This window comes from Gossypium arboreum, chromosome 6 (assembly GCF_025698485.1).
Source record: "Gossypium arboreum isolate Shixiya-1 chromosome 6, ASM2569848v2, whole genome shotgun sequence".
NCBI classification, from domain to species: Eukaryota; Viridiplantae; Streptophyta; class Magnoliopsida; order Malvales; family Malvaceae; genus Gossypium; species Gossypium arboreum.
Window position 1 is genome coordinate 6,938,292 of NC_069075.1, and position 16,149 is coordinate 6,954,440.

The 16,149-nt window shown below is 31.2% G+C and overlaps 2 protein-coding genes and 1 non-coding gene across 5 annotated transcripts; 1 reads left to right on the top strand and 2 right to left on the bottom strand.

The window, feature by feature from the left end:
* Positions 1 to 1,320: 1,320 nt before the first annotated feature.
* LOC108486586 (probable pectate lyase 13) lies at positions 1,321 to 6,148 on the top strand. Of its 3 annotated transcripts, none has more exons than XM_053030050.1 (6): positions 1,321 to 1,448; positions 1,556 to 1,842; positions 2,265 to 2,945; positions 3,748 to 3,964; positions 4,422 to 4,624; positions 5,836 to 6,148. In XM_053030050.1, the coding sequence occupies exons 2-6, from the start codon at positions 1,610 to 1,612 to the stop codon at positions 6,068 to 6,070; spliced, it is 1,569 nt and encodes a 522-aa protein (XP_052886010.1). In that variant the 5' UTR covers positions 1,321 to 1,448; positions 1,556 to 1,609; the 3' UTR covers positions 6,071 to 6,148. The 3 variants fall into 3 exon arrangements, with proteins under 3 accessions (XP_052886010.1, XP_052886011.1, XP_017646199.1); XM_053030051.1 differs by having other exon boundaries at positions 1,343 to 1,448; positions 1,591 to 1,842; XM_017790710.2 differs by having other exon boundaries at positions 1,372 to 1,842.
* Positions 6,149 to 8,603: 2,455 nt separating this feature from the next.
* On the bottom strand, positions 8,604 to 8,676 carry TRNAK-UUU (transfer RNA lysine (anticodon UUU)). The gene has a single exon. It is a non-coding gene; the product is annotated as a tRNA-Lys (tRNA).
* A 4,386-nt stretch (positions 8,677 to 13,062) lies between these two features.
* LOC108486802 (uncharacterized) lies at positions 13,063 to 15,959 on the bottom strand. The gene is made up of 2 exons (XM_017791043.2): positions 14,188 to 15,959; positions 13,063 to 14,013 (listed from the first exon to the last, which is right to left on the bottom strand). Exons 1-2 carry the CDS (start codon positions 15,612 to 15,614, stop codon positions 13,635 to 13,637), a joined length of 1,806 nt encoding a protein of 601 aa, XP_017646532.1. The 5' UTR covers positions 15,615 to 15,959; the 3' UTR covers positions 13,063 to 13,634.
* Positions 15,960 to 16,149: the final 190 nt, after the last annotated feature.

Genomic DNA, 16,149 nt, shown 5'->3' on the forward strand with positions numbered 1-16,149 from the left:
AGCTACCCTAGATAGACACTAAGAGTGGTAGAGTTGTAAAGCCGGAAGCACAGTGGACCACAAAGGAAGAGAAGTTGGAAAATGCTAACTCAAAACAATTTCAATCTTTATGTGGAGTTTACCTATAGAAGTTTAAGAGGATTGCAAAATGCACAGTCGCAAATGTTGCTTGGGATATCTTAGAGACTGCTTTGGTCATCCGCCATAAAATTGATAACGAAAAATCCTATTCTAACTAGTATAATAACACATTTAGTCATCAATACTTACTTATTCTATCAATTTGGTCCTAATTCTAAATAATTAAATAAATTTAAGCAACTATATTTACAAATTCTATCAATTTAATCATCAAACTTCCTAATAAAAGCTTTTATCTTTTAAAATAAGGGCATTCCACATCTATAAATATTGCTCTCAACTAACGAGTTATTTTTCGAGCTAGTTTCTAATACCAATGGGTTTATCTTGAAACTTTATTTATTTATTTATTTTTCATTAGCTTTCTTCTAAATATAATATTTTATAACAGTTGATCGATAAAATTTTGGCTAAAGAAAATGGAAAAACCTTTAAAAAAAAACACTTTAGATTTACTCTTATTGTTAATAGTATGATAATTCCTTCAATGTATGTAGAAATAGTCCTCCAAGTTGGTTATTAAAATTGGAAATAAAATCCAAAGTTAAAAAATATGGTTTTAAAAATCCAATTGTATAACCAAAAATTATATATGAAAATTACCAACATTTAATTTTTATAAAAAAAGTGAAAGAATTAGTTGAATTAATGATTTTTTCTAGTTTTATAAACTGATTAAGAGATTATTATTATTTATTTTAATTTTAATTTCACAATAAACAATATGTATAGCTAGTAATCTGATTTAGTGTTAAATCATTTACCAAATTAATTAAAACTAATTTTGCTAGTCAAAGTGCCATATTGTTTTTTTACAAATATTAAATTATTTATATAGTTTCATTATATATTATATATTTAAAATTTTTAATTTCTATTATTTTTAATGTTGTTTAATTAATTTTTAATACAAACTTCTTAAAAATATAAAAAAAGTTATGATCAAATTAGATAATTTCAACAAAAATAACACAATTAGTATAATTGGAATGCCTCTGTTTTAAAAGTTGAAAACTTTGATTAGGAAATTCAATGATCAAATTGATAGAATTTATAAATGTGAATGTTTAAATTCATTAAATAATTTAAAATTAAAATCAAATTAATAGAATAATTAAATATTGATGACTAAATATATTATCATATCAACTAAAAAACTTTTAGTGATCAAAATAAAAATGCAATAAAAATGCCGAGTGTAGTTGGGTGGGCATTCGTAGAGTTTAGCCTTAGATAAAATAATTAAAGAATAAAAAGTTAAAAATCCGACCAAAAAAGAAGAAGAAAAAGTTGAAAAATTGGAAAAGGTAAGTCGTTTTTTCTTTCTTCTTTTCTTTGAGCAAAGCTTTCTTTCATTCACTTTTTGTTTAAATTGCTTTGGTATTATTATATAAATCACTTCACATTTTCCAAGGATTTGCAATCTCCTAAGTTTATTTTGGGCTCTAGAACAACAGTCAACAAGCAAATGCCAGTCACATTACATTGTGCAAAGAAGTGGACCTTTTTCATACAGAAGAACAAAACTGGGAATCCCCAACTTTCGTTTCCATTTTTGTTGCTTCATTTCACTTCCAAGATGCTTCCTTTCACCTGCATTCTCTTCATGTGCATCTTGGCTTCAGTTTCAAGAGCTACCTTCAATCTTAGCCTCCCTCATCAACACCCTCACCCTGAATCCGTTGTTCTTGATGTTCAATGGTAAGCTAATCCTCCCTTTTCAATGGCTACTCTCAAGTGCTTGTTCTTCAAAACACACACCCACAAAAAACTCATTTTGGTGTTTTATGACCCCAAATCCTCACCCCTTTTGTTTTGTTTTGAAAATTTCAAGTTCTCTGTTTTTGCATTACAATGGCTTCCCTCGAATGCTTGTTCTTCAAAGAAAAAAACCCATTTTAGTGTTTTATAACCCCAAATCCTCACCCCTTTTGTTTTGCATTACAATGGCTTCTCTTTGTTCTTCACAAAAAGGAAAAAGAACCCCCATTTTAGTGTTTTTTTAAGCCCAAATCTGAATCCCCCCCTCTTTGAAGGATTCTAAGAGAAAATAAGCTTAAAGAAGAGAAAAATCTGTTTTCTCTCTATACATTTACTAAAAAACTTCACTTTTTCCCTTGCAGGAGCTTAAATGCATCTTTATCTAGAAGACAAACATTGTCTGAAAACACCAAAGATCAATGTCGAACTGGAAACCCCATTGATGATTGCTGGAGATGTGACCCCAACTGGTTCAATAACCGTCAACGCTTAGCCGACTGCTCCATCGGCTTCGCACGAGGCACCCTCGGCGGCAAAGGAGGTCGGATCTACACCGTCACCGATTCCTCCGACCACGACACCGTTAACCCCAAACCAGGCACCCTTCGGCACGCCGTCATCCAAGACGAACCCTTTTGGATCGTCTTTTCAACCAACATGGTCATCAAACTCAAACACGAACTCATTTTCAACTCTTACAAAACCATCGACGGTAGAGGTGTCAACGTCCATATAACCGGAAATGGGTGTTTAACGTTACAGTACGTGTCGCATATTATCATCCATAATATCCATGTTCACCATTGTAAACCTTCGGGGAACACTGACATTGCTTCATCTCCGACGCATGTGGGGAGGAGAGGGAGATCGGACGGTGATGGGATCTCGATTTTTGGGTCTCAGAAAATTTGGGTTGATCATTGTTCTTTAAGTTACTGCACCGATGGGTTGGTTGATGCTGTTATGGGATCCACCGGGATTACAATTAGTAATAGCTATTTTGCTCACCATGATGAAGTTATGCTCTTGGGACATGATGACAGGTACATTTTTCCGTTTCCCTTAGCTTAGTTTAATGTAAATTTTGAGAGTAGAATTTCGGGGTCTGTTTAGAGGTTAATATTTTGGACGGCAAAAAAAATGCAATTTTTCCATTAATCAAAGGATTAAAAAAAGCTGAGGGGCTAAAAGTGGAATTATCCCATTTAACCTGGAGGCCAATGCCCTTGCCATTCCGGCTTTTTCCCCTGTTTTTAATGGTTGATATTTGTAAATAAATATCATAATTTCCTTTTTTGGATAAACAAAATTTTTAATAGATTTTGCTTTTGCAGGTAATATTTAATATTGTGATAAAAATATTATGTAAGTTCGTGTATTAAGTGTTTTAAGTGTCAAACTATATTTTGTCTCTTTTAATTAAAAAATAAGTAAATTTATTTATTTTTACGTTAGAGTAAAGAGTAAATTAATATTTTTTTATAAATTTCAGTTATTTTACTGTTAAAAATAGTAAATATAACATATACATCTCATATTAACATAATTTATTAAAAATAATACTGATGACATATGTATCTCGTATTAATGAATAAGTATTAATTTTTTAATTTATTAAATTGCAAATATCCCATCTAAAGTCAGTTTTAAGTAGAAGGACCCATTTTCCAAACTTTTTTTCGTGGGCCCATTTTTCAACCCTTTATTATCTTAGGTTTCAGTGAACATTATTATTATCACGAGATTATTAAAAAGAAGGTTAAACTGTTAAAATCATGATTTGAATACTCCAATCGCAGTGAAAATAAAATAAGATTTTGAAAGTGGGTTTGTATTTTGGGTTAGGTATTTGCCTGATTCAGGGATGCAGGTGACGATAGCATTCAATGTATTTGGGGTAGGATTGGTGCAAAGGATGCCAAGGTGTAGGAGAGGGTATATTCACGTGGTCAACAATGATTTCACTTCATGGCAAATGTATGCTATCGGCGGCAGCGGTAACCCTACTATCAACAGTCAAGGCAATCGCTACTCTGCCCCTGGGGACCCCAGTGCTAAAGAGGTAAACCCCTTTTTTCATTTTGTCCTTCAACTTTACTACTTTATCCAATTTAGTCCTTACTGTTTTTTCATTTAAATAATTCTTTATAAGTTCAAAGATTTTTTTGAAAGGATAATTATTTTAAAAAATAATTTGTTTGGGTTGAGAATGTCTTTTGGTGGGTGTCTCGTGAACTTTTTTTTCTTTTTGCAAGTGGAACTCTTCCGTAATTTCCACTCTCAGCGGTGGCGCGTGGATTTGGGGGTTCGTGTAGGATTTGTGCATGCCAGCCAACCAATTTTTACAGTTTAATAATTTTTTGTATTTTTCTTCAAATAATCGCTTTGAAAAGTGAAAATATAATTCTAAAAAGACGGTGCATGACTGTCTTATTGAATGTATTCTAATACATGCCATTTTAAGCGCGTGTGATGCACTACACTGAGTCGGCTTATATTTTAATATTTTTAACAAACAGGTGACAAAGCGCGTGGATACAGACGAGGATTGGACAGATTGGAACTGGAGAACAGATGGGGACATAATGGTCAATGGAGCGTATTTTGTACCCTCAGGAGCTGGCGTAATGACTCAATATGTTAAAGCATCCAGCGTGGAGCCTAAATCAGCTGCTCTCGTTGAGCAGCTCACTTCAAACGCTGGCGTTTTTGGTGAGACAAGGTAAAACCCTAATATACCCTTTCGTCTTGGTCTTTTTTGCCCTTATAACTGAATTACCTGCCGCTTTTAACTACCACTGTTATAAATAATAATTAATAATTTGGTGTTCATATTTTAGACCCCATTTCTGTAATTTTGATCATAAAGGCACGTGATGGCGTGTTCCTCTTCACAGCTTTAGTACAGACTCAATTTGTTGTCCTTAATCCATGTGCTTTTGCATGGGGAAGGTCGTCCTCTTTTTTAGGGTACCCATGCACTTTTAAAAGGGTGTGTTTACCCTTTAAATCTTGTATTTTTTTTCCTTTCACCGTTGGATCCCCTTTGTTAGAATAAGATGGGATCGTGAAGAGAGTGAGGCTGGTGATGTTTGTAGTGTTAAACATGGGGGCCGGTGGCTCAGTTGAGGGTTCCAGCTAGCAAGGAGTAGGGGTCCATTAGTTTAAATGTGTTTCAGTGACTCAATGTGGGCACCACTCTGATGTTAATGTATAGCTGTTAATGTAGGCCAAAATAGGAGGGGTTTTCCTTCTGACTTTTAGGCCATTACCTGGGCCCTATGTCTTGTAGGATGTAGTGAAAAGATTCTTAGAAACTTACAGTCACGATTTTGGTAAAAGGAGAGATTTTTTAAACACTCTTAATCGAATTAAAATTCAATCTATATAAGTCTAAGTTGGAATATCTCACATTTCTCTATGAATCTTATGTTATTGTATATTTCAATCTAGGCTTTAACCTATTTTGTTAATTATTTCCAACATCACCCATATGGAGCCTTAGGATATTAGGTCAGCACTACAGCTTTTCAAGCACTTTTTTTTCTGTCTCTTTGCATCTCAAAATAGTCATTGCTATTAAATAATTAATGAAAAGTTGTACCTCAAAAGATGCTCTTTTTCCCCATTTCTGATCCCACTTGAGCTTTTCTACCCCTAAAATACTCAACTTGAAAACTCAATGCTATTGGTTGGTACACTTTATGGTACAGAAGTCCCTTAAAAAATACTACAGTGGAACCCTGAAATACCCACTTTGAAAATCTGCTCCTACATGAAATTGTTTTATTCATTTGTTGCTGGTTGTATAAACTAATTGAAATTTGAGATCAAAAAGCTTTTATTTGTTTATACATGAATTAGAAAATTTTAATGATATTTACACCAAAAATGTTTAATATACTAACGTGTATTTGAATTGTTCGTGTACAGGGAAGAGACAGGGAGCTATTCTTATCCTGGGTACACCGGCACAACCAACGCCGGCAGTGGTGGCCATGGTGGGTCCAGTGGCAATGATGGTGACTTCTTCGGAATGATATTTGGGAGCGGCGCGCCACCACTCCCACCATCTAGATTAATAGCCTCAATCTTTTTGTCCTTTTTAATTATATTGTTTTTGCATTCAACCACCCACCAAGGTGTTCTACCATTATTATTGTTGTAGTATACATTACAAAAGAAAGGGAATCAATGATAATTAAGATAAGAAATGAAATTTGTTCTTTGATTTGTTCGGTATAAAGTGTTCATGGGTCGGGTCGTCGGGTTTTTATTATTTCTTCCAAGTTTTTCGCCAAAGTAATAATCGAGCTAACTTGGCGGTTTGCATGAATAGTGTTTAAAGTTTCTATAGGCACTGTTGTTGTAGTTGAAAAGTGTTTTTAAAATTTTGGTTTAGAGTAAACATTGTTGTTAAAATTTGTAGTGAACAGGAATTAAAAAGAAATTAATTTAGATAATATTTAAATCGTTTAATATAATTATACAATAGATAAGCATTTTAAATACTTCAGTAATAAATACATGAAATATTTTAAAAATTTTAATATAATAATAAATAACATTTTAATGGTTTAAGAAAATAATTTGATAAATAATATTTAAATAATTTAATATAATAATACATGAAATATTTTATACATTTAGGTGAAAAACATTTTTGATCATATCAGATGTTCGGGTTGAAAAATGCTCTTTTTTCATGGTAAATAATCTCATCATAAGTTTTAATCATATCTGTTCTTTTTAAAATAATGCTTAGAACTACTTATAGTCCCCCAACTCATAAATAAGAGAATAATGCGCTTTAATACACTTAAACTCATATTCTTTAGCATTGATAATAATATTTATATCCTCCTCGTAAAATAATCAACTCAATTGATTTAATTAATTCTTTTACAAGGTTTATTTGATTAGATTGATAGCATGAGTTGAAAATTTATATGGGTGACTAAGGTGGGATGTTAGATCCCACATCAAAGTCGGTGTATTTTTGTCTCATTCTCTTTGCACTTTTTCTTTTATTCATTTCATTGTTGATTTTTTTTGAAAATATTTATAATTGATTTTTGTTTGGCTGATCTTTGGATAACAATAATGTACATTTTAACATGGCATGTCTCCTTATTGGAAAATTTTCTCAATCAATCCTTACTATTATTATTGTCACTTTAGTTGATTAGATAACCAATTTTCTAAGTTCATTTGTTGTGTATTTTGTATTATTAAATTGAAATTAATTATTATTGATTCATGAAGCAATTAATAAAAAAAAGGATTTATCGTATCAAACATTCTCAAATTATGATCTAAATTTTAAAATATTTTAATTGAGTTCTCAAAGTAATAATATTATATTAATTAGATTTTTCGGTAAGTCCATTTATTAGCTTTGCTGTTAAATACCAACTCAAATATGAGGTAGAACATATTTGAAATTTGTGGATCAAACTGTAAATAAAAGTATACTTACCACAATGGCAACTTGAATCTAACATGTTAAAAACAAATAGCCGTCCTAAATTTTGTTAACATTGTCTTCTTTTTTAAGACATAAAATTTAAGTTGTTCATATCATAGGTATAAATGTATTTACAATTTAATTGAAGTATATTAAATCTATTTCGTGTCATATCTGAACTGATTTAATATTCGAGTTTTGATGTTAATATCCCTTCTCTAACTTCTCTAACTCGGAACACGAACTTAAAAATAAAAAAAAAAATGGATAAAAGAATCCAATTATGGAATATCGACCACTAAAGGTAGTTGATCTTTACATTAGCGGTAAAAGTACATACCAATAGGTTTTGGTTGTCAAGTGGACTAAAGTCTCCTTTATTCTCTTCATTTTCGGCCAATAACCCAAAGTCTTTAAGTCTCAATCATGGCAAACTGAGGGAAACAAATAATTTAGGAGGCAATTATTGGAAAATATTAAATTATTTATTTTTATAGTTTGTATCAAATTATTCAACCTTTAATTTAAATTCTATTGACTTTTTTTTATTAAAAAATGATTGTGATGTATAATCAGAATAATAATTTGGATTGAGAATTCAGCATAGACATGATAAATGTTATATATATTGAGATTTATGGTGTATTTGTTTCACATAAAATGATTTCTGAAAAATATTTTAGTGTATTTTTCTATGTTTGTTTTGTGAAAAATAATTTAGTCAATGAAAATAACTTACAAATAAATGAGAAATAAGTCTTTTATTTTTTTCTCGAAATTGATTTTTCCTTTTAAAGAACGTAAGTCATTTTTCAGAAAAGTGCATTATAAATTAACTGAACTCAATCTTAATATTATTATATTAATAATATTTTATTTTATTTTTAAAAATATTTTAAAATATTAAAATATTGATATCAGATATTTAATTTTCAATATTCCCAATATTATAATTTTAATAATATTTTTGAGGGTATAATTATTAATATTATTAAACATAAATATTTATATTTAATAATATAATAATTATTAATATAATTTATTTTAATAATTTGAATACTAAAATTCTATTTTAATAATAAATTTTAACATTAATAGGTGAATTTTAAATTTTAAATTTTAAATTATATCCTGCATATTTTACTGAAAAAAATATTTTATTATTTAAAATTAAATTATAACCTATTTATCATCGTATTAATTATGTAGGAGAGAAGCAAAAATAAAACAAATCCGCCGTCTGTGGGAATCGAACCCACGACCACATGGTTAAAAGCCATGCGCTCTACCGGCTGAGCTAAGACGGCCACATTGCCAAAGCGATGTCATTACTTATATGTTTTTTTTACAAGGAAAGTGTTATTACAAAGACGGAGATAACCTCATCCTTTACCAAAACAATTAAGAAAATTATGATACTCGAATTTAAGTGTTAAAATTTTATAACTTTTTTAATTTTAGAAAAGTCTTAAAATGCTCGTAATGATTTAAATTTGAAAAAATTTGAGTCTAAAAAAGTCCGAGACTGAGAAAATCTGAGTTTGAAAAGCCTGAGTCTGTAAGAATCTAAGTTCAAAACTGATTTGATCCGAGCCCGAAATAAATCCAACCCAAAATCCAAATTTAGAATTGAACAACCATAATAAACATTAATAAATAATATTAATTTATGATATTATTTAAAATAAATATAAAATATAAATAAATGATGATTATTTATTTTATGAAAAATCATTTATAAGAATTACATATTTATATTGAAATTCTATTAATATCAAAAGTAATTGATAATCAATTTTATGTTAAATTATAAAGCATTTATTGAATATGAATTTTAAATACTATAATTATATATATATATGATAAATATATAAAATTATTAATTATTAAACTTTATAAAATTTAAATTTAATGATAATATAAAATATTTAATGATATAATATATTAATTTAATAATACAATAACTAGTGTTTTTACGTGTTGAATCAAGTAATAAAGTGATAAGAGGATATCGTTGCCACGATGATCAAATTCTAAACTCTTAAATAAAACTATTCAGTTTTTATCTAGTCTAGATCAATAAAATAAATTCTAATTATTGCTAAAATTAAACTAAGGAAATGCTGAAAATTGCATTAAACTAAAACAATGAAAATCCATAAGTTTCTCTATCAATTTTAAGATCTTCGAACTATAACTTCACCCATTCCAGTTAATCAATTTTTTGTCATTCAATTGTTCAACTTGTATAATTACTAACTCAGAATTTAATGGCATTAATTAGGCCGTTCCAATATTTAGCTAAGTTAATCCCCCTTCCCCACTAGTTATATTCCTATATTCGGCAAGTTGGGCGAAGTTACTACGACCAAACCTATTAGGTTGATTAGGGCATTAGGTATATTCTTATCCTAGCTGCAAATTTCCTTATTTGTCAGCGCTATTAAAGTTAACCTTAATCTATTCAGTCTAGATCTAAACCTTAATTTCCTCTTTCAAGATGAATCAAGATTATCGAATTAATATAACTTGGTGATCAGACAAGCAGATTATACAAACACATGATTGAATAAATAATTAACAGAATTTTAAAAAATTGAATAGAAAATAATTAATTAACCAAGAAATACGATCCATCATTGTTCCAAGAAAATAGAGTTCAGTTCATATTGATTTGAGAAGACATCACAAGAAAGAATTCAAAACAAATTTGCATTGAGATAAAGTAAAAAGAAATAATCTAGAGAAAAAAATGATTATCAAACTAAGGCCGAGCGCTCTCAATCTCTTTTTCTTAACCTTTAAGTTGATTTTTTTTCATTTCCCCCCTCTTTCCTCTTAAATCACGTCACATCTTATTTTTAAGGTTTTAATCATTTAGCTTCACCGAGTGTAGAATTGTGGTGGAGCGAATTATTTGTTGTTTGAAAATTCTGAATTGAAGACTGAAATCCGATGGAGCAGAAGACTTTTCTTTACTACTTTTTACTCTATGCTCTAAACCTCCCATTTTTCATTCAAAACCCACAATGTAAAGAGAAAAATAACAAGTAAATTCAAGCTATGTCTAAAAATAATAAGATAAAAATAAAATAAAATATGATTACACTGAAAAAGCTATAAATTGTAATAAAACTAATCTAAATGCTAAAACTATCACCTAAAATGCTATAAAGTTATACTAACATAACTCTAAATATGAGAGTTATTAGTTATACAAATGAAGAAATACTAATGACATTACTAATAAATTTAATTTTAAACCGTATTTCTTTTAATAAAAAGTTATCTATAACAAAAAGTTGTTTAACCATTAGTCATATAAATATATACATCCCATTTTTATCATAATTACGTAAAACCAAATCATCTTAAGTCCAACTCCCAAATTCCAAGTTCCACCAGCATCCAAAATTTGGATTGGGTTTATTTTTATGGGTAAATTATAAAAATAATCACTTAATTATTAACGTATTTCTCTTTTAATCATTTAAATTTAAAAATTTCTATTTTAATTATTAATATTATTAAAATTTGATATTTTAATCACTCATCCTTTAATTACTAACCCAAACCCAAAGAGAGACGAATGAAATGCGTTTATTTCACTTCAAGTATTCCCGAACAGCTTCATCAGTGAAAGTGAGGTGAGATTGAGAGCTCCTAAGATCCCATCGCCCTGGAGGAGTGATAGGATCCAAAGGGAACTTCCTCTCAATGAGCTGACATTTAATGGTAGAAATGGAATCCCTTATGGCTAAGAAAGCAAATTATGATGGGGGCTTAGATAGAATCAATAATAGGCCACATTCCTTTCATTCTTCCCGCACACTGGTAAGAGCTGTGGCAGGTCAGAACTTAAGGCTGAAAGAGACTCAAAACAATATTTTTTCAACTTTTAATGTGGGAGAAAAATTTTTAGGCTAAAATAAATTAATCAAATGCTTAGAGTTTTTAATTTTTCAGCATAAATACTTCTTCTCCTAATGCTAAATTTTTTTTCAACTTTTATTGTATTATATTTTATAACATTTTTTAAAGAGACCTAATTTATTGTTTCGTCTAAAACCTTAAAAATATCAAGAACGGACCTGAACTGAGCTGTGATAGTTATTGGAATTTCGTATTTTTTTTTAAGACCCAACAGTAAGTGGAGAATTGAGAAATAAGGGAAAATCAACATCAACATTAACATTAAAACCAACCAATTTTCTATTGACTTTTCTAATTAAACTTCTAATTCAGTTAATTTTGTAATACAATCTTTCCCTAACCCAATATAAAAAAAAAGGTCATTAATTTTTATTGTCATATATGTATTTTATTTTGTTATTATCATTTTTAAAAGTTAATCCATTAATTCATTTAATGAATAGAATTATACAATTTAGGAAAAAAATAATAAACATTTGTCGTAGATGGTGAAGGACAATCTTCATCAACACAACAAAGGCTTTAGCCTCAATATCAATAGAACATTATGACATGTTGACAATTGATTTTGTCACAATTTAAGCACGACATATCTGGAGTGATTGCAAGCACTTAAAATGATAATGAAATCAGCTTCGGATGGTTCAAAATGGCAAGCAAAAATAGACAAAAGAGTCGAACATTCACCAAATTAGAGAGGACTACAACAAAACTATCCCTACAATCATTTATAAAACTAAGGTTAATACATAAGTAAGGCTAAAAAACCTGCTACAAGAGCAGACAAAAACTTCTAAAACTGAAAACTTATTAAACAATGGAAAAAAAACATATAAAACTTAAGACAACATGAGCCCAAATCGACTCGTGAAATCATTTATTATTTTGAAATACTCTCAAAACAGAAACAAATTAAGAAGCTACGAAGAGTCACCCACTTTTTAAAAAAGAATGAAAGAAAGAAAGGGTTGGTGGGAGACAGAAGAAGGCTCGTTTAAAGAAAAAAGAGAAACAATTTTAGGGTTTTTTTTCTATTTTATTATTTATTATACTAACTAAGTAGATGAGAAATTAAATTAAAAGTTAAAATGTGAAATAAGTCCCTATACTCTTTAAAAATTTCAAATTTAATCCCTATACTTTTATTTTCGTGAATTTAATCCTTCTACATTTTAAATTTCAAATTTCAAATTCAATTATTAACACTTAACAATAAAGGAATAAATTCTTTAAAATTGAAAAAAAATTATAAGCCTTAAAGGGTAATTCTAGTCTAAAGTAAATTATACACTACCATCATAAAAGGATTCAACCCATAATCACTGAGCTAAGACTGATAAAATAGTCATTAATTGATTCCCTATTGAAAATTACACCTATAGACAATATTAAGGCCCAAAGAAAGTTAGAAGTTATAATAGTAAAATGCATGTTTAATTCAATGTAAATTTATCATTTTATAAATAACATTTGAGTTATTTATTAATTTTTTATTTTAGTGTTCTTAGTTTAAATATCATAAATAATATAAGGTAAATTATCAAAATAACTATTTTTATTTGTCTCATTTATATTTAAAAGGTTACATTTTAATCGGAATATTTGATGCATTAAACTTAGAATATATATACACATAATTGGATAACTGATGTGATAGTTTCTAATGGAAAAAAATGGCATCCCTAATTCCTGTATTAATTAAAAAATTTATTTATTTTATGTTCATATTTAGTGGCCAAATCCTTCCAAGAAAAAAAAAATTAGTTTAGTAATTTACCTTCTTGGTTTGGGGTATATTTTCTTTTCCATTACTTATTATCAGATACATATTCATATCTAACACTAACACCAAGGTCGATGAAAAGCCGAAATTGAATCACCCTTCTCTCCATAAAGCTGGATATTTCTCATACTCCATAAGTGCTAAATATAATAACTCTAAGCAAGCTGAAGACTGATAGAAACAGTTTCTTGTCCATTGAATGCCATAAGCCTGAAGAATTTAGTTGATAAGCTGCTTTGACCGATCACAAGCGAAGAAAATACAGACCCGTCTCCGCAGCCGGATTATGGAAAGGGCAGTCGACAATCAGAATGCATATCCTAGGAACCAAGTCTGCTCTTTGGTTGGCGACATATCCAGATTAGCCATTCCTTCCAAACACAAGCAGCCTTGTAATTAGCAACAGAACAGCTCCAAATTTCGACCCGGAAGGTAAACAAACAAAAGACAAACAGTTCCAAATGAAAAAGGAAGACCATCCAACTATAACATTAATAAAAATGATGTAAAATAGTTAATTTGTTCAATGAGTATGCGTATCATAATATTCTACTCTTCGGCACTTTGCATCTCAGCAGTGTCACCGTTTTTCTCCACTACATTACTTTCCTCTTCAATGGTGTTTGCTTTGTCATCAACCTTAGGACTCTTCTTCCCTTCAACTGTGTCTCCACTGCCGGCTTGTAAATCAGGATAGTTTCTGTGGTTTAGAGAATGCAACCACAGGCCCACAACTCCTTCCTCACGTTCTGTGGAGGCAATGTGAGAATATATAAACTTCATCTTGAATTCCTCCGCCTCTTCTTCGTAAGCTTTCATAGACAACTCTTCGTGACTATCTTTCCATTTTTGGTTATATGATGAAAAGAGGCATTCATCCAAGTACAAACCAACCTCAGGTGCCGTAGGTACGTTGATGTGTACATCCCTGTAATGCATTAAGTTATATTAGCTAAAATATCCATGTTTGACACAAATTTGGATCCGGCATGGAGTGTGATCCTCGAGTATTCCATGTTGAACACATATTTGTATCCAACACCCATCTCAAGTTTTAGATACATAGACACCAATACAATTAAAAAGAATCAGAACTACTTACTTTCGCAATGCAGTTTCGATAAGAGACTCAGGAGCACAACCCCTCATGACTGCAACCGCCATACCAATCATCTTTCGAATCTGATGAAGCATGAAGCTCTGCCCCACAACCTCACACTTAACAAAATCAATGCCCTCCACAGTGACAACTGTGTTTGCATGAAATGAAACAATATAGCGCCGTGCAGCAGGATCATCAGCTTTTGTTCTTGTAGTGAAGTTATGGAAGTTGTGAGACCCGACATAGTGATTCAATATTTTATTGAACCTCTTCTTTTCTTCCTCACCGTAACAAAATCTTCTTTCCTCATTCTTTTCTACATTAACTTTATCTTCCACAATCAAGGAATCAACCCTTTCGGTGACCTCCTCCTTAAGTTCAGACGTCAGCCTATCTTCCTTGATTGCATTTTCAGCATCTCTAATGTTCGATGAAATGCCACACTGAGCTATCCTCCACTTGGCTACAGTAACTTTATCTGCTACGACCCCAGAATCATCCATTTCGGTAACCTCCTCCTTAAGTTCAGATGTTAGGTTATCTTCCTTAATTGCACCTTCAGCATCTCCAATGTTCGATGAAATGTCAGACTGAACTGTTGTAGACTTCGCTACATTATATTTAACTTCCACAACCTCAGAATCATCCATTTCAGTAACCTCCTCCTTAAGTTGAGATGTCAAGTTATCTTCCTTAATTACGTTTTCCGCATCTAAATTGTTCGATGAAATGCCAGACTGAACTATAGTCGACTTGGGTTCAAAACTACTACGCTTCCCCATAACACCTATTACTTTGCGGCCTCTTTCCGAACACTCCAAGCACTTGACAAGCTCATTACCGGACCCCAAACTAGACAAAACACTTTCCCTATCTCGATGACAACTTGGATCAAGAGCAAAAACTGGGATAAGATAAACATACCGCCGTCGATCACAAAACTTCTTCGCGTTAAAAGAGGCCGTCGCACGCTTGTACCCGAATATCCGAATCTGGGTCGGAAGTATCTGATTAAGACGCTCCACGAGGCCAGGAGGGTCGATGTAGAACCGCCCAGAAACGACCTGGCCCACGGCGCTTACGCCCTTATCGGTTCGGGCCGATCGTGCCCAGTCGTAACGCTTTGGGTTGCCACGATCTTGCTCGGGGACAGCGCCAGCGTGGAATAGCGCTTCTTCGAGGTCACCTTCGATGGTTTTGGCTCCTGGGTTTTTTTGCATTCCTTGATACCCGACACCGCAATAGGCAAAGAACATGGCGATTTTGCGGCGTTTGTATCTCGGTTTTTTGGTGTCCGTTGTCGTGGCGGCGGCATCTTCGTCTTCGGACGCGGTGGTGGTAGACATTTTGAGCCTTTTAGGGTCAGGCTCTTGCTGCTGCGGCGGCAATGTAGCGGTTTTGGTGACTGGCGTATCTGAAGTGTCCATGTTTCTAGGGTTCTTAAGGTTATGGAACTCTCCACTTGCTCCAATTCAACTGTTGGGGAGTGCTCAACCCTCCAAGTTATGGTAAAAAAATTAATTAAAAAAATCCCTCAAAGTTCGTGTTTTGTTCCATTTTCGGAAACTAAAACACCCTAGGTTAAATTATAAGTTAAATATTTTAATTTCGCCATTAATATTTTGTTGATTTATTTAATTGGCATAGATACAAGTATTATATAGGAATAGTTTCATGATATATTTTAAACTCAAAACAAATTCGATGAAACCATGGAAGAAAGACTAAAGCCATTGTAGCGTTAGGGTGCAATATAAGCAAGTGATGTTATGACTTTTAAACCCTTGTATAAAGAGACAATCTAAATACTATAAGATGTTGACGTTTTTAAGTTGCGCCTTCACATATGATTTTAACATAATTAAATAGATTCAATGACATATATTTTAAACTATGATAATCTAAATTGTTTATTTAAGAAAGATTTGATCTTATTGGTTAATGTTTATACTTTAGTTATTA